The sequence below is a fragment of the Pseudoliparis swirei genome, chromosome 2 (genome assembly GCF_029220125.1).
Source record: "Pseudoliparis swirei isolate HS2019 ecotype Mariana Trench chromosome 2, NWPU_hadal_v1, whole genome shotgun sequence".
Lineage (NCBI taxonomy): Eukaryota > Metazoa > Chordata > Actinopteri > Perciformes > Liparidae > Pseudoliparis > Pseudoliparis swirei.
In genome coordinates this window covers 16,097,010-16,122,750 of record NC_079389.1, presented here as the reverse complement: position 1 = coordinate 16,122,750, position 25,741 = coordinate 16,097,010, and the positions used below count along the sequence as shown (strand labels likewise).

At 42.7% G+C, this 25,741-nt stretch overlaps 1 protein-coding gene across 5 annotated transcripts in view; it reads right to left on the bottom strand.

The window, feature by feature from the left end:
- myo1b (myosin IB) overlaps window positions 1–25,741 on the bottom strand; it is a 56,882-nt gene that overhangs the window by 11,658 nt on the left and 19,483 nt on the right. For all 5 annotated transcript variants that reach the window (XM_056424549.1, XM_056424540.1, XM_056424558.1 and 2 more), the window contains exons 4-15: window positions 18,595–18,689; window positions 15,428–15,532; window positions 14,435–14,481; window positions 12,775–12,838; window positions 10,385–10,483; window positions 8,673–8,776; window positions 6,782–6,929; window positions 5,933–6,051; window positions 5,273–5,359; window positions 5,082–5,147; window positions 1,974–2,078; window positions 103–165 (exon numbers count right to left, since the gene is read on the bottom strand). In XM_056424549.1, coding sequence (XP_056280524.1) covers window positions 103–165; window positions 1,974–2,078; window positions 5,082–5,147; window positions 5,273–5,359; window positions 5,933–6,051; window positions 6,782–6,929; window positions 8,673–8,776; window positions 10,385–10,483; window positions 12,775–12,838; window positions 14,435–14,481; window positions 15,428–15,532; window positions 18,595–18,689 — 1,102 coding nt within the window. The remainder of the gene's footprint in view (window positions 1–102; window positions 166–1,973; window positions 2,079–5,081; window positions 5,148–5,272; window positions 5,360–5,932; window positions 6,052–6,781; window positions 6,930–8,672; window positions 8,777–10,384; window positions 10,484–12,774; window positions 12,839–14,434; window positions 14,482–15,427; window positions 15,533–18,594; window positions 18,690–25,741) is intronic.

Here is a 25,741-nt window from a genome sequence, read left to right as displayed (position 1 = left end):
AGTCTTGCAATGCTTTGCCACTGGTCTCTAGCTGTCATTGTGTCGTCTGCCAACCACTTGAAGAACTGAACTGGTTCTCTTGTAGCTGAGAGAGTGACTTACATTCTCAATGAGGTCGCAGATAATAGCATTGTTGAAATAGTCAATGTTGGTCCACTCGATGCCCTGTAAGAAACGAAATAAAAAAGGTCAAAGGGACAATGGCTTTCCCATCTTTTCCCCCATCAGATAGACTCTGAGAATTGAGTGCTTGATGAATCTGCTGCCTGTATTTCAACGCAACACGAAGCACCTGGTCCAGTACCTGAAGGACAGTCACCTCATCGACACAGATTTCACAGCGGCCCTCAAGTTCATCATACAGAACTGGGAAAAGTGTGATGCTAAACTTGTTGAAGTGAAGTAGCGCCAATTGATGGCAGGCACAACCAGAGTTGATCAGTGCAGCCAATTTTCATGCATCTACTCAGGTCAGTCTCCGATTGGGACATCCTCTCTTGACAATATATCGCCTGCAGGTGATCGTATCATCGTCAAGCTTTAAAAGTCATGTCAAGTCAATTGTATTTATATACATCACAAATCACAAATTTGGCTCAGGGGTCTTTACAATCTTTACAGCATACAACATTGCCTGTCCTTGAACCCTCGCACATAATGGGGAAACATGGAAGTATCTCAGGTAGAGCAACAGAGGAGGGATCCTACTTCGAGGACGGACAGACGTGTGTACAGAATGTTCAACATCACAAAATGTACAACATAGACAATGCATGCAATGAAAATGATGCATATAATGTGAACATATTTTTAAAAAGTGGATCCAGGTTCCCCCCACCCCTCTGGGCTGGACAAATGCAGAACCTGGAAATCTCGAATAAGTCTCAAACTCTAATCACAAGCCATATGTTTTAGAGGTTATACTCAGTCTAGACACATTGATATCTCTAGCACTTATATGGGGCATTCGGGACTAATGAGAACAAATGTCCCGGAAACACTAAACGGACTAGCCCCCGTTAAAGGAACAATTATCATTCCTCATTTATGCAATCTTTGATCATTATATTTAGAGCAGTATTTTGAAATCATTAAATTAGTCTAAATGTTGGTACATCCATCTTCATGGCCATATTTGTCTTTCCAGCCCTTCTCCACACTCAATCTCTTCTGATCATCTGAGACGGGGCACGAAGCCTTTCTGGAGAGGAAAGGTAACACATCCTCCATCTTACCCTCTAAAAACAGGCCACTATCCTCCACACACAAAAAAAGCTGCTAATGGGGGGGGGGGGGGGACATTGCATCGCTTGATGGAAGCAATGTGACGGATGACTTTGGGAGGAAGGAGAGCAAATAAGGCGTGGCTTAAACCGATTTAAAATGCCTGATTGGTGGTCCCCCCTCCTTTCTCCAGCCTCGTGGTATTTTCCCATGCATTACGCTGGATAGAGGCCAGGAGTGGAATATCATTGGAGAAGGGGTGTGGGGTCACCACTAAAGCACTCGCATACACAGGGCTCTGAAAACAAACGGAGCTTAAAAGGCCCACAACGGGGAGTGTTTACTCTTGCTGGAGTGAGGGATCACTTCCGTCCTCGCAACTCCTCAGAGGGGAGACGGGGAGAGAATAAACTCAACAGTGTGATGGAGGACAGAGACGGGGTGCAGGACATTAATGAAGTAGTAGAAATGTCTTTAGGTCGAGGGCAAGAATTCAGATATGGCCGAAACGGCACAAGAGTTTTAACAGACGAGTGACGCAACCAGGTTGGGATCATGCTGCGGGGGGGAACTGAGAGGGTGAACCGTCAACACAACAACCCAAGTGCTGACATGTTGAAGGATATAGATGCACAGTTGCAGGTGAGAGAGAGCGTTACCAGGGCGACAGGCTGGGTCCGATGGGTATTTTATTCAAGTGTCCACTGTGTGTACTCACATTTACTCATACCACACACGCACACACACACCTCTCTGACATACTCCTCCTGCTCCTCACGCAGCGTCAGCTCGATGAAGATCTGCTGCAGCTTCTCGTTGCAGTAGTTGATGATGAACTGCTCAAAGCTGTTCTCCTAAGGGAGCGTCAGCAAGAGAAAAAAAACAATCAGTTCCAGCTTTAGTCGACATGTGGAATAATGGCGCTGGCTGTTCGCTCGTTCAATGTTGTCGTCAGTCAAATTGTTTCTTTTTTTACTGCAAAAGGGGTAAAGTGGAACTTTTCCATATCTGCTCAATTTCAGAAGCTATTAAAAGGGGGGGGGGCTTGTTTCTTGTCATTTTTGCTGCACAGACTCCTGCTGCTGCTTCATTTCCTTATTTCTCAAAACTTGAACTGCATTCTTTCCTCTATCCAAACATCTATAAGCATGGTCAGATATCTGCCAAAGTTAGCCGTTTCCATCAATTTCCTGCAGCGTTTTTATTAAAAAAGCGCTGGTTGTACCAATGTGTACTGACAAGGAAGCCTTACAGGATGGTTTTAACACATTTTGCACAAAGGAAGTTCCTGGAATTATAGCTTTAGTATAGAGATACAATTTAGTCAATTTGAACTGAGAAATACATCCATAGTGATGCAATCACAGTATAAAAACCTGCAAACTCCCTTCAGACTGTTTAAACTGTCCATGCACCGTTGTTTGAAGTTAGATCCAGTGAAAAGGGCATCTGCTTTGAGCCGTAGCGACAGACTCCAAATCCTAAAATAGCAGTATAATATCTGGAATAATCAGCTTGAACAAACTATAACTTGCAGCTCACTCCCTCTACCTCTTCACTTCAGCAACCACCACTTACAAAACATGTAATTAATCTGGACATTGAGCAACTGATACCAGAACATCTGACTGGTGTACTTTATGACCATGAACCATTTCAGAACAAGTTCCTTTGAATCGTCACAGACGTCATTCACCAATTATTATTGATGTCAATTATGACCATGGAAAGTCGTGCTTCTTGGCAGACGGCCCTATTCTGCGCTGGGTTAGGTTAGCATTCATTTGTTAAGGACACAGCATTGGTTAGAGCAGCGTGTTTAGTCCAAGAGCTCGGGGGGAAAGACGGAGCAAGGTTTCTCAGCAACCAGGAAACGGAACACATCGCCTCAAGGAAATCATTGACTGACGTTAAGACTTCATTTCCTTTTACTGAGAAACCCAGAGGTCGTCTTCACCCGTAACAAACACACACACACACAACAGCATGTCCCAAGCAGCAGCAGGCACCAGACTGAAATTCAACAAATATTTCAGCTGAAACTGAGCCGTTTGATGATAAGCGGTTTAAAGCAGTTGGAGGAAGCCACCATCTTAAAACCAGCCCTCAAATCCAATGGTCACATTAACTCAGGTGTAGATTCACTTGCCGATAAATTCGGGGAAATAAAGTCAAAATAAACAACATTTCCAGGGGGAAAGAGGCCATGCTTATGGAGAGGACCGTCCCAGAATGGCATTTCTACTCTTCTACTCTTCCTTTTATTGTATGGCAGTCTTTCATGAACAATAATTTGCCATACACTCACCTTGACATCATGAATTGATGCCTTTAGAGTTCTCAAAATAATTTGTTTTTATATGACCACTTCAGTCTAAACTGTATCTGTTCAAGGAATTGTTCAACATTATGTGTCATAGGAGTATTCACTTTCTTTCCCAGAGATAGATGATTGTAGACGTCTGTGCAGTAAATATGACGCTACAGTTATGAGACATATCTTATCAGAGGATACAAATGAGGATTCAAGCAGAACTAGTTAGCCTGGATTTGCCTAAATTAAAAAGAACAGCAAAAAACAGTAACTCCACTATCAACCAGTCTATTTATTAACTTTGGGACATATTACATGAGCTTCAGAGGTGTAGATTACCTTCAGACCCCTGGTTTTTAGTCGTTATACTAAGCTAGCGGCCTGTAGCTTCATAGTTGCCGTGCAAACACGACACTGGTAGAAATCGCCTAATTTATCTCTTGGAAAGATAGAGAATAAGTGTATGTTCCAAAACAGTCGACTATTGTATCCAGAGGCATTCAATACAGCAGCAACACGATTAGTAGCCAGTGTATTTGATGCACCTAGCTAAAAGTAATGCATTCCAATATAACAGCTCTGCAGGGAATAAATCCTTCCAAAACTGTAGTTAGTCTACCATCATTGATTACAAACCCTTCTCTATTGCAATACAATTCAACATAATGCAGCTTACAAAACAACGATAAACTTGCATCAGCACCTCTCCGAACACTCCACATTTTACAGCAACTTTTACGAATGTAGCGTTGATTTGCGGGCTGCTGTATTACAGTGCATTAGTTTCAGCTGGGTGTTCCTAATAGACGAGCAACTGAGTGTCACGTTGTGATTCAAACAGGGCCACGGCTCCTTTTGCATCGCGTCAGTCATGTGGCTTTGCTGCACACCACACCGGGAGGCCTGGATGGCCTTTAATGAGGAGCGGAATTAAGTTGTTTCGATCACAACATGCAAACCAGCCGGTGCAGGTGTTACTTACGGCATCCTGGTGACCAAGACGCAACACGAGAGCGAGAGGAGAGGGATGACGTGAGAGTGAGTGGGGTGAACAGGCAGGTATATGAAAGAGACATGAAAATATGTGGGGGGGGACTGAAGGCATCAAGCAAATGGTCAACAACATTATAACAACATCTATACTGTGCACTCTGCCTCGTGTTCACATGCACCCCTCAGTAATATAACAATGGAACCATATAACCCTCACCTACTGCTGTACTATAACAGTTGGTTGAAGTATCAAAGACAGACTGGTGTATTTTACCAGTTCCTTAATGTTGCGTTTTTTTCTGCTGTGAAATGCCATCATGCCGTGTTGGAGCCACAATGCCACAATGAATAATTTCACCCCTGGGAGCAATAAAGCGGAACTAATCTGATGCGAGTGGGATTTTAGCAGCCGCCAGATATTATTGATAAGCTCCTCACAGGTACCAAAACACACGCGAAAACCGCCCGGGGCTAAACCCCTTTTGAATGTATTAAAATGTGTGTGTGGCTTAGAACAAGGAGAGTGGGTTTGATCTGCCTTTTGTCTCACCTCAAAAATCTCAAAGCCATAGATGTCAAGCACTCCCATGACCTTGTGGCGACCTTTGGTTTGTGCCTGCAGGGAGACAATATTGTCAACATTAGAAAGGGTGTACTACCAGTATAACGCAGCAGGAAAAACAACGAAAAATACAAATAATTAAGATAAAATCAACTGACAAAATAAAGGTTTTTACTTACTTTAATGCTTTCGTTGATCCTGGTAACTAGCCAGCTAAACAGACGACTGTAGAGATTTTTGGCGAGGGCGTCTCGGGCATAGTAGGCCTGTAAATAGACACACGTTACTGGGGATGAAAATGCATCAATTCATTTGCACTCCGTCTTTGCATACCACGAAATATTTACTTGCGTTTCTGACCGGTCAACAGTTTAAAATAAATAAAAAAGGCACTCATGCGTTAAGATTAAACATGAGGGAGAACATTATGTATACAGATCGTAAAGCCCTCAGAGACAAAATTGTAATTTTGGCCAGTACAAAATAAATTCAATTGAAATGTTTTTAATCTGAGGACCGGTGAATTATTACACCTCACCTATCCTGCCTTGGACACACAGGACCATGTTTGAAATACCCTCGTCATATGAGTCGGAATTAACTCACTAACTTCTTAAATGTGACCTACATTTGAATTTCCAGGAGGAATTAGGCAATGGAGAGGTTTTCATGTTGCATTGACATGGATGGGAGTCGGCAGCCATAGGAGCAAGTCAGGGGGAAGAAAGGTCGCTTTATATTTTCATGTCCGGTGCGTGTGTGTGTGTGTGTCTGAATTCAAGTAGGACAAATACATAGCCATAAGTGGTGCAAGACAGATGTGCAACTGTCCCTCTGACCTGAGCCACATTCAGGGTAGTGGAAACTTTCTCCAGCTTCGCCTCCACTGTCCGGTAGCTGAATGCTCTTTCCAGCACCGACTGTTCGACCCCCAGTAGCTCACACATCTCCTTAAAATCTTTAAAAAAAGAAAGGAATAAAAATAACAGACATAATTGTGACCACTATTCTTAATCTATATTTTACGTTACAACTAAACATAAAGCTGGTCAATCTAATAGATGTAAACTTGTTTATCCAGCTTATTTTGAAGATTTAGACCACCACAAAAAAAAATGTTGGCCGACATGATTAAGCCTATGATGACACAATAAAAATCACAAAGTGAAGATGAAAGACTACTAAAAAGTAACTTTTAAAATGGGAGCATATGAATGTAAGCAGTAGGATTCATATGAAAAAAAGGCTAAAGAGGCAAAAAGATGAATCATGCTATTGTCATGGAGGGTAATATGTAAATGTTTTATTTGCCCAAAGAGAACATCTGTGGAGTGGATGACAAACGGCTTGTGTCACACACATAAAACACAAAGTTGTAATAGGTGAGGGATGACTGAGGAAGAGACCAAAGCAGCCAACAGGGGGCAGTGGCTCGACATCAGACCAGTAGGTCATGATGGTCAAAAGGTTTAAATGCCAAATATATTTACAATAAATCATCAGAATCTAAATAAAATGATCAAATTAATCCAATTATTCAACTCGTCTCATGCATCTGAACAGGAGTAGCACACAACTACATCATGCTGCAAATCATTAAAATGAAGTTGGAAATGAGTTATAAATAGCATCACAGGTGTGTTGATGTGGAGACCAATTGCTTCTCCTCTGTCGTCCGTCAAACTCACCATTTTTGTCTTTAATGCGGCTCTCATCGGTGCCGTTACAGCGCGACTCGGGCTTGAACTCAATGTTGCCGAGCTTCAACACGGCCGCCACCAGCTCCAGCACCGACTGCACCTCGTCCTCCATAAAGCCCACAATCTGCATGGCATTCTGGAGGGGGACAACACAAAACAATGGAGTCACAGATCAGCTGATGTTGTTGAACCTTGTGAAAAAACACAAACACGGGGTTGCAAAGGGGAACTAAGCTATAAATGCATTGTGTTTGCACAGTCATAGACACACACATGAGTATTGCAGCCAGAACTGGCATAATGAATTGGAATAGCCAAATAAGAAAGAAAAGGAATGAACAAGGCAAAGCTGCACTCGAGTCAACCAGATCACCAAGGTTTTTTCAATCTCTATTGCAAGAGAAAATTCCCTGACTGAGGTCTCTATTTTGAGAACTCTAGGATAAGACTCCATTGGATTTACATAATTCATGGGATGCAAGAAAAGAAGAGACAAGCAAAAACCTATGAAACTTATCTCCATTAAAGACGGCAACTTACCTACCCAATACAATATTTGTTGAACTGAAAACAGGCTTCATGTGTCTTGTTTACTGTGGTCAGTGGTGGAAGAAGTACTCATCTTTTTTACTGAAATAAAAGCTATACTGCAGTGTACAAATACTCCGTCACTAGTAACGTGTCAGATAGTCAAGATATTCAGTAAACCTAAAAGTACAAAAATTATCGGCAACAAACGATACCCAATGTATCAGGAGTTTGTTAGAGTATATTTCATATTAAAAATCTGGATTTTCAAAGTTTCTTAGAACAAAAGTACTATATTTCCGTCCGAGATGGATTTCAGTTAAAGTGTAAAGTAGCAGAAAATGGAAATACTCTAGTTCTGTACAATTGTGAAAGACTTGTACTTTCTACTTTTATTACCTTCCACGACTGGATGTGGTACTTTGGGTTACCATTACCTTTGGACGGGCGCTTAATGGTAAAGCAAACACTGAACTCAATGTGTAAAAAAGTGTGGCCTTCGTTGGCCAATTTCTCCATTGTTTAGTGGGAATGTCCCCTTGTGTTTCCGGTGGAGAAACGCAGCTGTATGGGGAATACTGAGAGAACTCCATGCGAGAGGTGATGAGAAGCAGGATGTGAAATGCAAGGAAACCAGTAAAGCAGAATGTGACAGCACAGCCTGCAAAGGCTCAAACAGCAGCTAAGCATGCTGGAGACAATGGAGCGCAGTCGCACGAGTCTCTAATAGACACAACATCCGACAGTACGAGTCCCCGTCGGCGAGGATAACAAGTAGTGACAGCGTGCATGCGGCCAAGATATTCAATGCGTGTGCACAAACTTATTTAAATATAAGGAAACAGCTGCCTCCTCTGTGCTTTTATTTTATCAAAAGAAATGCTGCCGTTACAAGTTAAACCATTTATTTAAAAAGGCTGGACATGGAATTGTCTGTGTTTTATCAATTTCACTAGTAGCTCATTTTTTAGTTCAAAGTTCACTTGGTTTTGCAACATGTGGGAGGGATAGTGTTGTGGAGCATTTTAACGATCCAGAAGATTCTGTACTTTTATAATCTTCTGGTACACTCTGGTAGTTTGCAACAAATCGAAAATGAGGAGAAATCACAGCCACTACCCTTTGTGCAGGATGTTAATCATCTCGGCATGACGCCAGTGATGAGTGTGTTCTCGTTTGTCTGTTCTTTTGTGAGAGCCCATTAAGGGTTGAGAAATCTAAACGTTACGGTTTAGTTTTTCTATAAAGTGAGAGCAGTTATTTAGGCCAATACTTAAAATATCATCTGGGAGACTCCAAATGAGGATAAAGTGCAATATTATTCAAGGACATATGTCGATGTACTACTCACTTTGACTGTCCTGAAGTTGGCCGCGTCATCCAGCCCATTGACCGCAGCAGAGTCCAGGCTCAGGTAGTTGTACTTGCTGAAGTCCCGATCCAGCTTCAGCTTCTCTGTGACACAGAACACATTTGTTTAAAGTGGTTTGGCTAAAGGCAATTTAACTATTATTTACATTAAATGAACATTACACAACTTCACACCAATACCTAGGTGGTACCTGTTAAAAAATAAAATTATATATATACACTACCGTTCAAAAGTTTGGGGTCACTTAGAAATGTCTTTATTTTTCAAAGCAAAGCACTGTTTTTTCAATAAAGATAACATTAATCAAAAATACACACGATACATTGTTAATGTGGTAAATGACTATTCTAGGTGGAAACATCTGGTTTCTAATGAAATATCTCCATAGGTGTATAGAGGCCCATTTCCATCAACTATCACTCCAGTGTTCTAATGGTACATTGTGTTTGCTAATCGCCTTAGAAGACTAATATCTGATTAGAAAACCCTTGTGCAATTATGTTAGCACAGCTGAAAACAGTTATGCTGGTGATATAAGCTATACAACTGGCCTTCCTTTGATCTTGAAGAACAAAATTAATACTTCAAATATTAATCATTATTTCTAACCTTGTCAATGTCTTGACTACATTTTCTATTCAATTTTCAATTAATTTGATAAATAAAAGTGAGTTTTCATGGAAGACACGAAATTGTCTGGATGACCACACACTTTTGAACGGTAGTGTATATAATTTTATATCTCTTGTTATAAGCTTTTCAAGGAGCATCTCGATATAATCACTTTAAGGTAAAAGAAAAAAAGGTTCAAATGTGACACCCATAGGCCTACTCTTAATACACATTTGTCCAACCCCCTGCAAACACCATTTCTACACAGGGATTGCTCTTAGAGTTACTGCTGTGAACACCATTATGGAGGATCAAATGGCCTTCTTAAGAGCCCTCCTATTTAGTAGCAAAGAAATCGGTTCCTGTGGTGGGTGCATGTGTCGGATTTCATTAGCGGCAGCATTAACCACGGCTGAACCAGGCCCCTCTGATGTGCGTGTGCTCTCGAGTCAATGATGGATATTTTGTTCTCCTGCGTTCCGGACATAAAACAATGCCCTCTGTCCACAGAAAAGCAAATAGAGGGAACAGGTTTCACGGCGAGCCTTTGTTCTCTGTGCCGTTTGTCGGGCAGGAAGATCGAGTTATTAATGCATCAGCCATGTGTTCTGTGCAGCTGCAATGCTACTGGAAAATATGTATGCAAGACTTTAACTTAAGGAGTGGCATGCTGGTGCTTCTCGATGACGGTTAAATAAAAATAGGAAACCTACTCAGTGCTCATGTTAACCATCCAAATCTGGTGCGTCACACCTAAAAGAAAACAAGCAACAGAAGATCCCACAATGGTGGCGAGAATAGTTTTCCTCCAAGACTGCTCAGCTGGCTACTGTGAAGTTTGATTCATTAGTTCCTGTGAGCAGATGTGTGTATATATTCTGACATAAGTTATTCCAGGCGATCGGACTGAATATTTCACAACCCCAGTGTGTGGTTTGGGCGGATAAGGGTGAATTTGACTATTTCTCTCAGATACAGGAGCACTTTAATCTTAAAGTTAAGTTTGACCCTATCTACATAAAGACCAATATAGACCTCCATGCTTCTATTCAATGCATTCCAGTGTTCTTAGGACTTACTTAGTGTGTCATCGGAGGCCCCAGACAAGAGCTGATAAAAGATGTGGAAGTTCCTCTCTCCTCGTGGCTGTTTCACCACACGGGACTTCTCCAGCAGATCTTAAGAGGACAGGACAACAAAAGGAAACAATGACACATTATTTCCCCAATCATAGTCCTCACAGGAAATGTTTCTGTGGGAATTCACTGAGGTGTCATGGAATAGGAAATGGTGGGGGCTGACCTGCTATAGGAAATACAAAGGCTGGCCAGCATCTGTATGGCACTCAGAGGGCTTCCTGGTTCAAACTGCTGTGTATATTTAAGTTGCCAAGGTGACCACGCTAATGTTATTCACACACGCTTTGCACGCACACGACTTTCAAACATCAGCCCTTTCTCCCAGTATCCCGACCAAGTGCAACAGTAGCTGATTAAAAGGGCACCCATCATCTGCTCACCGCATTAGGCTCCGTAAGATTTAATTAAAGCCCAACAGCAGAGCTCTGCATCTGAGGCTGCTTCAGAAACTCTTCACTGCCGGCCCGGCTGGATCACAGCATCCACTTTGTCTTGCAAGAACATCTAATTTTCAGACTTGAGAGTTTACATTTAAAAACTGACTGAACTGAAAGAAAAATATCCACATGAGCTGCCATTTCAACCCGCAGTCAAATCTTTCCTGGTGTTTAAAACAAAAATTAGCTTTTGACAAATGGGCTGTGGGTGCTGAAAGGACAGGAGGGCCACATGCTAACTAGAGAGCTCTACACACAGAGCTGGGGCTTTCAGAGTTAGCGCTGGGTCAGGCTCAATGGGAATCTGTGGCACCCACTGGCCACGGATCACATAAACGATTCTATAAGAGCCGGCACATCAATAATGCAACATCCTCAGCTGAAAGGCTGGAAGTGGGAATATGGAGCTGTGGTCGAAGACGCAGAGGAGATAAGAACAATACCAGTGAAGAGCCACAGTCTTTATTTCTGCTTTGCGTTGAACGCCTTTCATATACGTGGTCGCATTTCATTTACGTTTGTGCACAGTCTCTGAAATATTTGCATCCCAAGATATTATATACTTTATTCATCCCCAGGGGAGAATTTCTTTATTGCAACAGAAAGCATGTTTACAATAGATACAATACAATAGCAGGTTATATTACATTTAAGAATTTAAATAAAGGAAATGAAAATGTAAATACAAAGTGTGTACAGTGTATTGAACCGGAGTGACCTTTCATGTCATGTCCAGCCAAACCCTTCAGTCATCTTTGTGACTTCACATCTCATAGGGTGCGTTGGACCTTGCTGTGTCTGAAGCCGCTCCTGACTCCTTGCCCCTGCATCCAGCCTTTGGTCTAGACCTGGCCTCCTTCCCAATGGCCCTGCGTCCTTCTGTGCCTCCCGTCTCAAAAGCTGATCTCATTCATCCGGCCTCTTTGCCTCGTGCCTGGTGGGCCGGCCTCCTGCCGTGGCCCGACTGATGCCCGCCCCCCTCTCTTTCTCCTTCTGTTTCATGGATTGTGGAAGTCTAGATTGTGGTCCATGCCTACTACTAATTATTCATAAATTTCTGTCATATTCATTGAATGTGTTTATGCAACTCTGAAATGCTATTCATCTGTACACATGACACCTATTGCATCTGTCCATCCTGGAGAGGAATCCTCCTTTGTTGCTCTCCTTAAGGTTTCTTCCCTTTTTCCCATTTTTCCTGATCTGATGTGAGGTCCTGGGACAGGGATGTCGTATGTGTACAGATTGTGAAGCCCTCCGAGGCAAATTTGTAATTTGTGGGCAAAACAAAATAAACTGAATTGAATAATGTTTGACTTTGGCTTCCAAAACCTTTTTCCACTCCATCGTAAACCGATGGAGGATTGGGTTTTCAAAAAGTATAGTCATCTAATCTCAGTTGTAGAAGCACGAGGGGCCTGAACGTGTAGGACACTAATGAGCGATGAGGGGGAATACAAATCCATCGGCAAGAGCATCCTCGTCCAACTGTCTAGCCGGCCGGCCCCGTCTGAGGCAGTCACATTTGTCTCTTGGCAATCCGTTCCTCGTTTTGTTTCTGTGACCTCTGGCGGAGAAGTCACCGCAGATGCAACAATTTGAACAGAAGCAAGATAACAGAGAAAAACAGCGGAGGTGGGCATCCGGTTCGGTTTCAATGAAGCTTTCCCCAATTCCAAAGCTGTTGTAAAATATGCAACTGCACCTCAAAATGGCCTCAGAGACAACTTTAAGATAAACACAGATACTTGTGTGTTTAATAGTACTGTTTAACAATGTTGCTGGGAGACATTAAAAAGATAATAAAATGACAAGAAAAAAGAGAAAATAGCTAATATAATACAAGACTATGATTAAATATGGCAAGTATATTGTCATGTTAATACTACTCACAGTTGCTGATGACTCCACCCAGAGGATCTCCCTTGAAGTCAAACTCAATGTCCATGTACTTTCCCTGTGGAGAGAGAGCAACATTTAGAACAAGACGCGCATCTATGGATAGAACGACACTTCGATAAACACCGAAAAGAGTGAGTTCAAAACTCAGCACCAGCTGCCAATCCAACACTTATAAAATGACTGTAGAGGGAAAGCCCCCCCCCCACCATGCCAAGTTCTTTCCACTGGAGAACTAAAACAAAAGCATTTCAGGATGTCTCCATATCCTTCAATCTGAAACTTGGAAGCTAGAACACAGGGCCCTGTGTGTTTATTTTGTTCTGATGTATTAATAGCAGACAGGTCCTCAGAGCAGGCCAAGCTTTGCTGGTGAGCGGGCTCCAGCCAATCCCAATAAGCTTGCTGCACTCAGCAAAATTAAGTGACAGTTTGATTCATCGGTCTCTGATAAACTGATGTGCTCTGATGAACTGGCATCCAGCGGGGAGGCCTCGTCTAGAGGTGTATGCCAAGGTTATCCAAATATAAACAGATCAGGGGCATAATCCTTCATAATGCAGAACTCCCCGTTACAACTGAAAATCCAGGCCTGCGTTTGAATGTACCAATGTAGGTAGATGATTGAACAGAGTGTGAAAAGGAAACCTGAAATCGTGATTGGAAAAGTCAATCAAATCAAGCACACGTACTGGAAGTTTTCAAATAAACACTCACGAAATCGCAGCTAAATAAAAATGAAAAGGAACACCAGCGGTGGTGTGATGGGGGCTAATCGGATGCAATGTGGTGCCACAAGGGAGGAACCTGGAGCAGGCAGATGCTGCTGGATCGGGCCTCTCTGAAAACAACGATCCAGACAGCGTGAGAATGAACTCCTTGGCAGACAAAAAGCAAAAAACACACTCGTCTCCTTTCATCCTGCCACTGCCTGGAAATAAACCGTCTCCTGGATATGTCTGCACATCGACACATTCTCATGATGTCATCTCTGCCATCGAGATAAGAGTCATATTTTATGAATCAATCAGTCAATTCATAAACATGAGCAATTAAATCTTAATTAAATCCGTGCAACCGTACGAAGGTTTGGACAAACCGATAGTCCAGTGGTTCTGGTCTGCCATTTGACCGCACTCTGCAGCTGATGAACAGCAAGAACACGTTGAAAGCTTCGTTCTGTGTGCTTTATGTAACGAGCATTCACGTAAGCCAGTTAATGTCTGCTCGTGAAACATATGAAGCGTACATGTCTTCACATGATATAGGACATTAGAACATACATGGGACAAAATCTCTGTTCGGGATTTGGATTCGTTGCTTTGAAACGCGTACAGGGGAAATATAAGCTACCACACCATCGTCGATCGCTACTAGACATTTGATTTGGTGAAAGCCAGACTGACTCAATCACATGAATGAGAAATTCACAATGTAAAGACATAAGAAACATTGAGAGGGACTCAAAGGTGGGGAATTAAGAAATACGGTGGGGCTTATTTTGAAGGAAAGAGAAGAACGTAGATGAAAGTGGCCGATGATAGAATGGCTTGAATAAAGTATGAATTTAAGCTGTGCATACTATTCTGCAAATAAAGCCCCATTCAAGAAGAAAACTAATTAAATGTTCATCAATTAAGTAGCATATACTTACAAATCTGGAGGAGTTGTCATTCCTCACTGTTTTGGCATTTCCAAAGGCTGAAAATCATAATGGGACATGATGAAAACAACTCATTTTATGCCAATACTTCTAAAATTGTTATAACCAACAATATTAAAACAAACCAAAGCTCATCTACATGAATGTCAAAACATGTGAATGATCCTTATCGAAGTGCCTCAGTAAGGCTAGCTGTTAATCATATATGTACTGTATGGTCTGGATGTCAAAGTTATTTGTACCAATGTACGTTTTCTATTGTTGGGTGACAACAAATGAAACCAATAGGGGTTAAAAGAGCTGATAATTGCTTTCAACACAAGGGCCATTAGATTGTTGGGAGCTAAACTCTTGCAGATGTGCAGGCTTTTCTGCAACAACTCAACCGGGTGTACAGCTTCATGGTCATTTCCTGTCTACTGCCCCCAATTAAAGTACAGCTGTTTCTGTGCCAGCACTGAGCTGTGTGTGTGAGTGTGAATTTGAGTGAGTGTGAGTTTGTGTGAGTGTGTGTGTGTACCGGGGAGATGTAGAGGAATAAAATACAACATTGTGTTTTTTAAACAGTATTTACACAACCCCTCAAAGTTATTTTGCGGATCAGCTTACTTGTCCGTGTAGGTACAATTCCCATGTTTATGTCGCCATCTACGTGCTAAATCTAATAGTTTTGCAGTCGACTTATTGAGTCCCTTAGCTGATAATCAGGAGTTTTGCAGTGATGGAATATATTCGTCTGGTTATTAGGTGTTCCAAAACCCAAGCAAAAATATCAAAAGATTGTCGCAAAACTCGATGCCTTGAGGGCGACAGGTTGCAAATATTCAATGAGAGAAGAGTGTTGTCTTTTCAATCTTCAGTAAAAAGCTGCATTTTGAAATGCAACAGCGTTGTCAACCTGCGAACACAGACACGGTCTCCAAATGTGAGCTTCAGACAACCCATCTTAGATTAGCTTGAGTGTGACCGGCACGTACTACTCACCCTCCAGCACGGGATTGGACTGGAGCAGCTGTTCCTTGACCTTATTCACCTCCTGGCCCTTCCCACACACCGCTGCCACATACGACATCACCAGCTTACTGGCCTCTGAAACGCACACACAGAACACACACATATGATCTCAAAGCCTTTGCTCGACATGACAGAAGCCAACAAGAGAGGTCCCCCACCCATTTTACCATTCCCTTAAAAATCCCCTTTATCTCATCCCCCATCAGAGTAGAGTGTGGGTTGTTAGGCTGTGGGTCCAGAGTGGAGGAGGAGGCCTCATAACGGTTTAGTTAGACTGACTATTATTGCATCAGGTTATCATCATTCAAATGACTGATTTCACTGGGAACCGAGAAACGCACTGAAGAAACAGGACTTTATTTGGATCACCGGAGATGATCCCCCGTTCGGCTACTTCTCGTGTGAGAGCCAAAGCCGATTTGAAAGACTTGGGAGAGAAAGAGAGTCTTGCGAGTGCAGTGTGTTCCAAAAAAATATTTTATGGATGAAAAACACGACTGTGGCTCAGAAGGCATCCCTCGCTCGTCTGAAACAAGTGACGTGCCTCATTGCCTGCTGGCATCTGGATCAGCTCTCCTGTCCAGTGACATAAAACTGATGTGAGACTTGTGCCAAGCAGGGAAAGAAAAGCGCTTGACAGTCGCTAGTACCGACTGCTGATGAGCCCGGCATACCGACGGCCCCAGACACGCTTGTACATTTTGCTAAGGTACAGGAAGGTGTGGAGAAATATAAAATATAGAGAGCCAGAGGCCCTGCTCTGCTGAGTAACAAGGTGCATACTGCTTAATCTTCGCATTTTCTTTCCCGTCTCAGAAGCAAAATAAACTTCCTCAACCATGTCTCGCAGAGCAAAAAGAAGAAGAAGAACGATGTTATGTCTCCTGTCCGCCATTGCTGGCATCTGATAATACTGTTCGTCACAGCTCTGTGCTCATACAGGAGCCACAACAAGACAGAGCACAGGAAACAGACATAAAAGTCAATGACCCATATCGATGGGGTATGCACGTTTTTGATGGCCTTATTCCACTACAAAGCTCTGAGGCCGATGTGATTATTGAAATCCGAATTTATCTCCTAGACTTGGCTGAACAGCTTCTTGGGTGCGTGGTTTTTAATATCCATGACAGCTTGAGAGAACCCGAATAAAGACGAGTGCAAAACACAGTCTGTCATACTTTACTGCGGTCTTCACTGGCTCCGTTTTATTGTTGCATCACTGCATTACCCGACTGGAATGATTATTATTATCGTGTGTAACTGACAATCTCACGGGGTTGACAGTGGCTCTTGTTAAAATGGTTGTGCAGCTCGATGGATCCTCATGTCTGCTGCCAAAGTTCAACAGAGGAAAGTTGCGTTGTTACATATGAGCTCCTGCCAGAGATCAATGTGAAAATGAAAACACTGCGTCACATAAAAAAATACAGGCAATGGATTTGGAATCAGTGCAGCTGTGCACAAAGAAACAACGGCCGAGGGAATTTACATAATTGTAAGAAAGGGACAGCCATACATGCATAAAGAGCCAACACTCTGGTGTGCAATATCCAGGTCTGGTGTAAATATTACATCAAAGAAAGTGTTGTGATACATGATGTGAATTAAAAAAAAAAATAGTTTCCTGTATTTCTCACCACTCCCCAATAAAGCCACATGGACAGTTTTAAATTGGAACCAAATGACGCTGTGATTACAAATTACTCCGACGCTTAAAGTCTTTCGCACACATGTAAATCCAGAGTGTGAGTTTTGAAGCAAACGCAGAGTGACAACCAGAGCAAAGTATGAATGTCTGTTTCCTACTGTACATGAATGTATTTTAGTAATAAACTGCGACTTCCTTCCTCCAGTTTGGACTCTATATGTATTTTACCTGCACCACATCACTGAAAACAGAGAGCAGGAAATTCCATTCCTCTTGGCTTTCTGTTCCCGACCCGAACATGGCCACACAACTACGATACCAACTAAATTAGAAGGACCAGGGAGGTGACCACACCGTCCTTCCACATCAGCAGGCTCCCCATTTCTAGTCCAATGCAGATCAGACGATCAGGAAACCACCTGGAAGCTGCCGGTCTACCTCTATCATTTAACACCCTCTCCATCAAAGAGTTCATCACGTTTCATGTAACATCACGTTCTAAAAAAAATGTAAAAAAAGAAACTTGGCTCAAGCAGCTTTTTGATCTAAATCTGCACTGTGGCTTTATACATAACAACCCTCATCTTACAGCTGTCTTTACAAAATATAGTTTGACTACACTTGCAACACAGGTTTGTTCAGCACTACAAACAAGAGAGCCGACCAGACGAGGCCTGATTATACACGTGCATCTCTCCTAGGATGTATAAGCTTTATTAGCTGTTCTGAGATCATTCGAGTGTTTGTTTTTTGTCTTTGGATAAACTCGAGCAATCGGCCCGTTCTAAACGGGCCGATTGCTCTAAACGGGCCGATTGCTCGGCCTCTGGTAGATCCAAACAGCTTCACACTCGACTGCTCTTCTTGCAACGTGGCCCCTCTGGCTGTGCTGCAGCACATTTCAGAAGTGGGGCGCTCGACAATTGAGTCTACTTGTCACAGAGCAATCCAATTGTTTGTTAAATTCCCCCTCTGTTTACCCGCCGCCCTGGCTCGTGGGTTGATCCAATTCTCCCGCCTCAGGGCAACTGCTGCTCAATTTGGCCTGTGGTAGGTGCCAATTTAAAACACTGCTGGAGCGAGGTCGTGACCCAACATGCCCTTCAGGGGTGGAACAGTTATTTGGGGTTCCTACTCAATACATGACAGTGAGTACGTCACGCATTACGAACCAATGTGTCCCGTAGATCTCATGAGCTCGCACTCTACACTGAACTTCCTTGGGTCCTCAACAATACACCTGCCAAGTGTGAATTGGATGAATGAAAGATCCATTCGAGTAAGCTGAAGAGCATTTCACGTTTTTAACGAGATCAAACGCATTACTGATCTCAGTAGCTGGAAGGTGAGGTAGGATCCAGGCATAACATTGAAACGGGGCGATGCCGGGCCGCAGTGCATGTTGCTTGATGTGGAAAAGTACATTTCCTCTTGATTGCACAGATTTCAAGATACAAAAATAAGAAGGGAGCCTTTGGCTACATACCGGTTTTCCCAGCCCCGCTCTCCCCTGTGATGAGGATGCACTGGTCCTTGTCCTGGTCCCTCAGTGAGCGGTAGGCCTCATCGGCCAACGCATAGCTGGAAGACAAAAGGGCACACGGTCAAAACCTTTTATGGTACAATTACATGTCTTCAACTTACAGAATAACCATATTTTCAAAGTACTTTCCAGGATATTTTGGAAGAGCTACTGGGGTAAAAACTTTTTAGAGTAATAATACAGTGCTGTGCCAGGCCGCATGGCGTCCATCCTAATCATTAGCATGCAGCTGTTTTGGAAATTAGGTTGCATCTGTAGAATAGGCAAAGGACTGGAGGGACTTACAGCTTTATTTAGCCACACCGGCTGGTTCACATTTGTGATTTGGCAGTTGTAATACTGACCATTTCCTGCTCCTTTCTTCCCAACTTAACTTTGACACTAATACAGCTGGAGCTCCTGCACCCAAAATGCAAACAAGAACCGTGACATGCTTAGAAGCCTTTTTTCCGTATGCGACGGTTAAAACAATTAGTTTACATTACCATGCCGCTCCAAAAAGAAAATTACGATTATACTGCTTTGTGCCCTGGCGGATGTTTAATTCAATCACTCACTGTAAAAGAACCCTTGGTGGATTAGTGAATGATAAAAGTAGAGTGCCTATTATTAAGTGAAGTCTATTGTCAAACATTCCAGGACAGTGATACAATAGGAAAGTGGGACTGATTATTGCAGTTTCAGCCCCCACTGAATTCCAGAACAATGTATTATTTGTTCTCTTTTTGTAGACAATCCCTTAAGGTTGGAGAGAAGGGTGTTGATGGTAATAGGGCCATATCACAATGACACTTTACCTTGTGAGGCACAGCGGTCTGTGCTTTCATAGTAAGACACCAACAAAGGAACACTAAAGACTTTTGCAGCTTTCATTTGGCAAGCAAACAGTCATGTACAGTGCTGCGAGAAGCGTCTTCCAACTTTCTCCTCCAGCAGGACACGAGACTGCAAATTAACTCACTTAGTCTCCTGTACCCTCCCCCCCTCCCTACACTTTGGCATTACTCAGAATGTTTTTTTCCCAAAGGCCATGACTAGTAATGGCTGTGATTATGCCTTATGCTGTTGGAATAATTAGAGTTAGTTTGAGGCTAGGTAAAGTAGAGTTGGAAGAATGTATCATCCAAGACAGTCTTGAGGAGCTCTGTCAGGTTTAAAGGAGAGTTTCTATGAGTCGGACTGTACTGGTGCACCATCACCAGGAGGCTTGCCCTAGAGCAAAATGATGAATCCCTAATCACGAAGGCCAAGTCATAGTTTTGAAAATCACAAATATTTGGAAGTCCAAAGTCTTTATTGGGCGAGTCCAGATGAAGTCCCAAAGTGCCCTTTGTGTAAAAGTCCATGTCGAATTGCAGGTACTTTTTGATTTCGTCTTTACCTCTGACACCAGCCATCTCTACAGGAGGGTTATGAAAGAGTCAAAGCTAGTGGCTTTGAACCTTCAGAGTAATCTCACGGCGTTTCTAATATCAAGCTAGAACATTTTTAAGTCTCGTTTTTCCATCAAGAACAAGGTCAATACAGCGAGGTCATTTTGGAGGAATGCATTAAAATAAGTCTCAACCCAGTGTCTAATTTGGTGTTATTCCTTGCCTGGGGTTTGGGGGCACTCCAGGTCCGAGTACCATTAATCAAGTATTTATATCATAGTGCTAGACATGATCGCAGGAAGGAATGTCTTGACAATTACAGATGCCGACAGGGGTTTTAAGACAACACCAACAATGGGATGAGCCTGGGTCTGAAATGGGATGTTGAACTCCGAGCATGGTTGCTGAAGTCCCATTTGCTTGTAGAGGCAAAGCTTGTCTTTGATAAGCGCACCGCATATCAAAATGTAGCGTGACACCAAGCGGCAGGCAAAAAAAATCTGGCTCGACAGGGTTCAAAGAGATTTATACAGGAGATGTTCAGGCTGAATTTCAGTCTGTACGCGGAAACAGCAATGCTGCCTCACTCTGAAATTCATTATCTGGTTCAAACATCCATGAATACACCAAGACATAGAAACAGAAGCTAATACCTGAAAAAAAATATATAGATATATATTTTTGAATAATATAATTTGGGGTACAGCAACTAAATGTATCGGTGTGGCTGAAAGCAGAACATGGAGTGTATAATCACATTATGAACCAACACTGACCTCCAATTTGTAAAGTGGCTGATTGCGCATAAGAAGCCATGACCGATAGTCTGCCCGGAGATGGACAGCCAGATGAATGCATTCCAGGCCACAGTACAAAAGTTAAAGCTCCAGCGATCTAATGGAGCTTAGGGTTCTAATGGAGTTTACGGTTCTGCACCATCACACATCGTGTGGGACCAGAGCCCATGCAGCCCGGCGACCAACTCTGCCCCTCGTCAGCCCCCAGCGCGGGTCGTCACCGACAAACACTCAGGAAATTGGGTACGCGAGTGCAGACACAACTTCCTTTCAGTCAAGCTTCTGTAGTGAGTCACGAGGCTTTTTAAAGCACAAGCGAAGCAAAACATATCCCTGCAAACCGCACAGCACGGTAACGTTATTAAATGTGTATTGCATGAAAACAACACGAGTCAACACATCATTAGCCAAGAACTTGAGCAATACCCCAGAAGAATGTGGGGAAGGCAGCTAAACAATGTTAACGTGGATGTCAGCAATGCAGGTAGGTTTCAAAATATTCTGAGAATAAATTTCAAAATAAATCTGTATGGCAAAGAGTTTATAAAAATGGTACTTTTGAGAGTTTATAAAAATGGTACTTTTGTAGTTCGACTATGTTGAGGAAATGTTACTTCCTGTATTCTTGTTGTTCTTAGTTTGTACTCTAGGTTGAAATTATTATTGAGTCGCGCTTTGGATAAAAGCGTCTGCTAAATGACATGTAATGTAATGTAATGTAATAAAAAAGGAAACGACTGCATTCAACACACGAGGGATTTGTTCTGGTAAGAAATACTGAATGTAAAATGAACTTAACGGAGGATTCAATGTACATGTTTACAGCCTTTAGCTCAGAAATCCCATCCCACACACTCACAGCCCCGACCCTCTCCTGTGGAGTGTTGGTGTGGACGAGACTCGCCACTGGACATTATGTCACTGCTGAAAAGAACAGCGCAGCAGATGTCTGCTTTGTGAAAACACTCCTTGTGGCTGACCTGATCCTGACAATGAGCAAATCATCACACAATTATGTCACCCCCAGAGAAGGCCAGTGGGAGGGGGAGTGTACCAGGGGAAGGTGAGGGCTGTAGAATAGGAGTGGGAGGTCCTTTACACACACAGAGCTGGTCATATGAATGTGAATAGCCACCATATAATGAACATATGAAAAGAAGTCTGGAGAAGCAAGTGGCCACACCCAAAATTGTGCATATTCAGATTATATAAATGTTTGAATTTTGAACATTTAGCCACCGCCGACCTCTGAAGATACCAATCTGTATTCTCACGTATAAAAGGCTGAAAAACAAGGCAGAGTCAGTTGGAATTAATGTTCACCCCTGCAACATTGTGCTATGATTAGGACCATGAAAGAAGTATGAATAGCAACTGGCTGGACCACTTCACAAACTGAAATTCAAACTGATGAAGAACCAAGGTCACCATCAAAGGCAGCGGAAGCAGTGAGTGAGGCACTAAAATCCCAAAGGCCTCCCTGATCAGTGTGTGTGTAGCTGTGTGTGTGTGTGTGTGTGTGTGTTGGGGGCCTTGAACCATAAGTGCCACTTGGCACCTCCCCTTCACATCTGCCTGCAGGCTGTAATTTGGACATGCACGTGGCAGCGGTGAACACAACCACACTGGTATGAGGTAAGCGGCAGAAAATAGTCTCGTCAGTTCTTTTTCCAACCAACCTCTGGTAACTGGGGCACAGGAGGATCCGATGGTCCTGCAGTACGACCTGAATCTGAAGAGGCTGGGGTACTCCAAGGGCGTCATTTATAGACGCTAATGAAGCTGTAAGATATGGGCTGGAGCGCAGCCCAGCCAGCGACTGGGAGACGACAGGACTTTTGCAAACAATAATAATCTTCTCTCTCTCTCTGAGCCATGTCTTCATACTGAAAGGCAGCACATATAAATACGCTTTTCAAAGTACAACTTTGTTTATTTTCCAGCCCTAAAGTGCAAAAACCTGTTCAATACTTTGATGCTAAATCCAGCTGTCTCTGTTCTGTGTTTGTATGCATGGGAGGGGGTGTGGGGGGTCTTTTAGCTCAGCGTGATCTGGCTCCTCCAGAGGCCACAGGAAATCCGCCAAGGAAGACACACACTTCCCTGATGCTTTACGACCAGGTGGAAGAGTCGCTTGATGGTGCAAGAAACGCACACATCAAGGATTCTGTGCGTTTTAAATATGACATTGTGTTGCTATAAAAAGGTGGTGAGGAAAAGAGCATTCCCAATGTGCAACTTACAAGGAGCAATAACGAATTCCTCCAACTCTCCTAATTAAAAGCTCAGGGTGAAGCACTGCTGCCCTAGATCTCTAATGTATGAACACTTGCTCAGGGTGCTCAGGGTTGTCCGAGACCTCTGCTAAATTACTTGTTGATACTCTCCCACCCATACATCAAAATTCAGGGGGGAGGGGTCCAGGGCTTTAATTTACTTTACCGCACAGCAATTTAGTGTTCCACAGCAGGGGAATACACAGATTCAAGTCGTTTGTCTGATCATGGAAAAGCAGGAAAGGAGCATGCTGAGTAAGTTAGGAAGACGTCCTCAAAGTAATACTGAAACAAAGACTTTTCTGAACCTTTCAGCTGGTTTGAGGGATCAGCATGGAGCATATTTTACAAAGAAATAAGATATTTAAATGACTTTCAATTATCAGTTGTTAAGGGGCTTAAAGATTGTCTGACACAACTATGACGAATGCCTTTAGCTAGAAGATATAGAAAAACGCATTTAAAAAAGGGGGAAAAAAAGAAACACAAGGCCACAGCCACGGGCAGAATGATGGAAACAGGAACAAGATGTCTTTTTATAGCCCAGACAGCTCCAGCTGACTTCCTGTATTCATCCTGCTCTCCTTCTACTGTGGCACTTCCAGCTCTTGGAGGCCTTGCAATGTAAAACACAACTTGTCACGCTCACTAGTATGACCATTTTTAATTAGTTTAACTTCAGTTGCATTGGAATTCTCTCAACATATTTTTTGGCCTATGACCCATCTAAAAAGTGGATGATGTCTCATCTACTACTGTATGATACTACGATACCATTTGATTTTGAAGAAAACTGGACGTGTAATCTGTGAGCCCTACATGTATCACAACACCGCCTGCACAGTGCACATACACACACAGACTGCATATAAATAAACTCGTTTGCCTTATTTAGTCCAAGATCACTTGGCTTCTCTTCAAAGAAGCAACAACTTCAGAGGACGACCATGTGGCCCACTGAGCTCATTCAGACAGGGTCATTGTGGGTCTGACCGACAGTGTAATGTTGGTCCTGCAGCAGCACCACAGTAGTGGGTGACAACATCCTGCTCCACACCGTGAAATGAGGAGGCCACAGACCAGACGAAGGTCGTCAAGGGGTCCTTTTCCCACAGCCAAAAAACGGAGCATTTTACCCTAAAATTACACACCGTGTCGGCGTTATGCCAGAGTTGTTTAGAGAGCGTGTAGAAAAGCAAAGTCGGTGTAATGCCGAAAAGATTGTGGGATCAGTGTAAAAGAAAAAAGGGACTGGTTCCTGCTGCATTTTATAGCAGAGGCTGAAATAAAGACCACCTCCAACCAAGGGAAAAAGAGCTTTCAGTGATCAATTACATGTTGCAAGTGAACATAACCTCAAATCTATTTTTACTGCAGGCAAACCGCCCATCTCTGCATCCGACATTCAATTGGGCGTAAATAACCTAGAATCCATTTGTTTGATAACTATTGATAATCCCAAATTAAGCAATTTTAAGAATATAAATTACCCGAGGTCCAATTCAAAAAGCTAGCTTGGTAGTGGACACTACCTGACACGAGATCAACCCTGCTGTGATGTCAGATTGACTTCTCCATTAGCATTAACGGTTTCTGTGTTCTGTCAGCCTGACCTCTTGGGCTCATATTTGGGTCCTGTTGGAGGTCTTGTCCAAATTTCTGCAGCCGAATGAATCCTCAATCTGCACAAATAACTTCCAAATCAGTTTGACATATTTTTTGATTTAATTTGACCAATCACACGCTGCCCCAGCGTGACCGTGCAGCAGCTGCAGCCGCTCAGCAGCAAGAGCTGATGGTGCTACATTGTCCACATCACGCTACTACTACAACAGTGCTGTCGCGTAAAAAAAAAAAAAGCCGATTAAAATACATATGAGGCCTAAAAATTGGGAATCGGTTGCAGTTTTACCCAAAAAGTGTGAATTATGTATTATGATACAACTTTTTTTTTTGGCAAGAAAATAGTTCTGAATTAATTAATGGAAATAGGTGTGCCCAAATACAAAAGCATATTATTGTCAAAGATATAGGGTTGCATGGTGGAACAATATTCTACACGGCTGTGAGTCTTTTCCATTCATCTCCATTACTAATGTGTTGTTATGCAATCTGTGTACGCAGATAAAAAGCTAATACCCATTGTTCCGGCTATGAATAGAGAGAGTTGATCATTGTTTTGGGACGGTGACAGATAAAAGAAAATCTATAAGAGAAAATTGTATGCTCACAGAAGCAATACATGACGGCACGGGCAATGTGTAAACAGTAGCGTGTTGACCCATCAGCAGGTTGGTGCATTATCTTTGAAAACAGGAATTCATAACCTTTCAATCTTAATGATTGCCACAAGGTTTAGTAACCAGACACAATGGGCTAACAAACAAAACCTGGTTCACAGAGGATGATAAATTCAAAATGCCAGTCATCAATTTAGAAATAAAATGATTTTTTTTTAAAGATGCGTTATGTGAATTTAAAGCCCCAGAATGGAGTTTTTCCCTTTTAGCACCCCCTTCAGTTTTGGAGGTATTTAACGTTTACTTCAGTGTCGTAAATACCCAGTTACGATAGATGCAGCCTGGCATACACTTGTATTGATGACCAGACGAAGTCAGAAACCAAGAAATTATGTCAACCGATA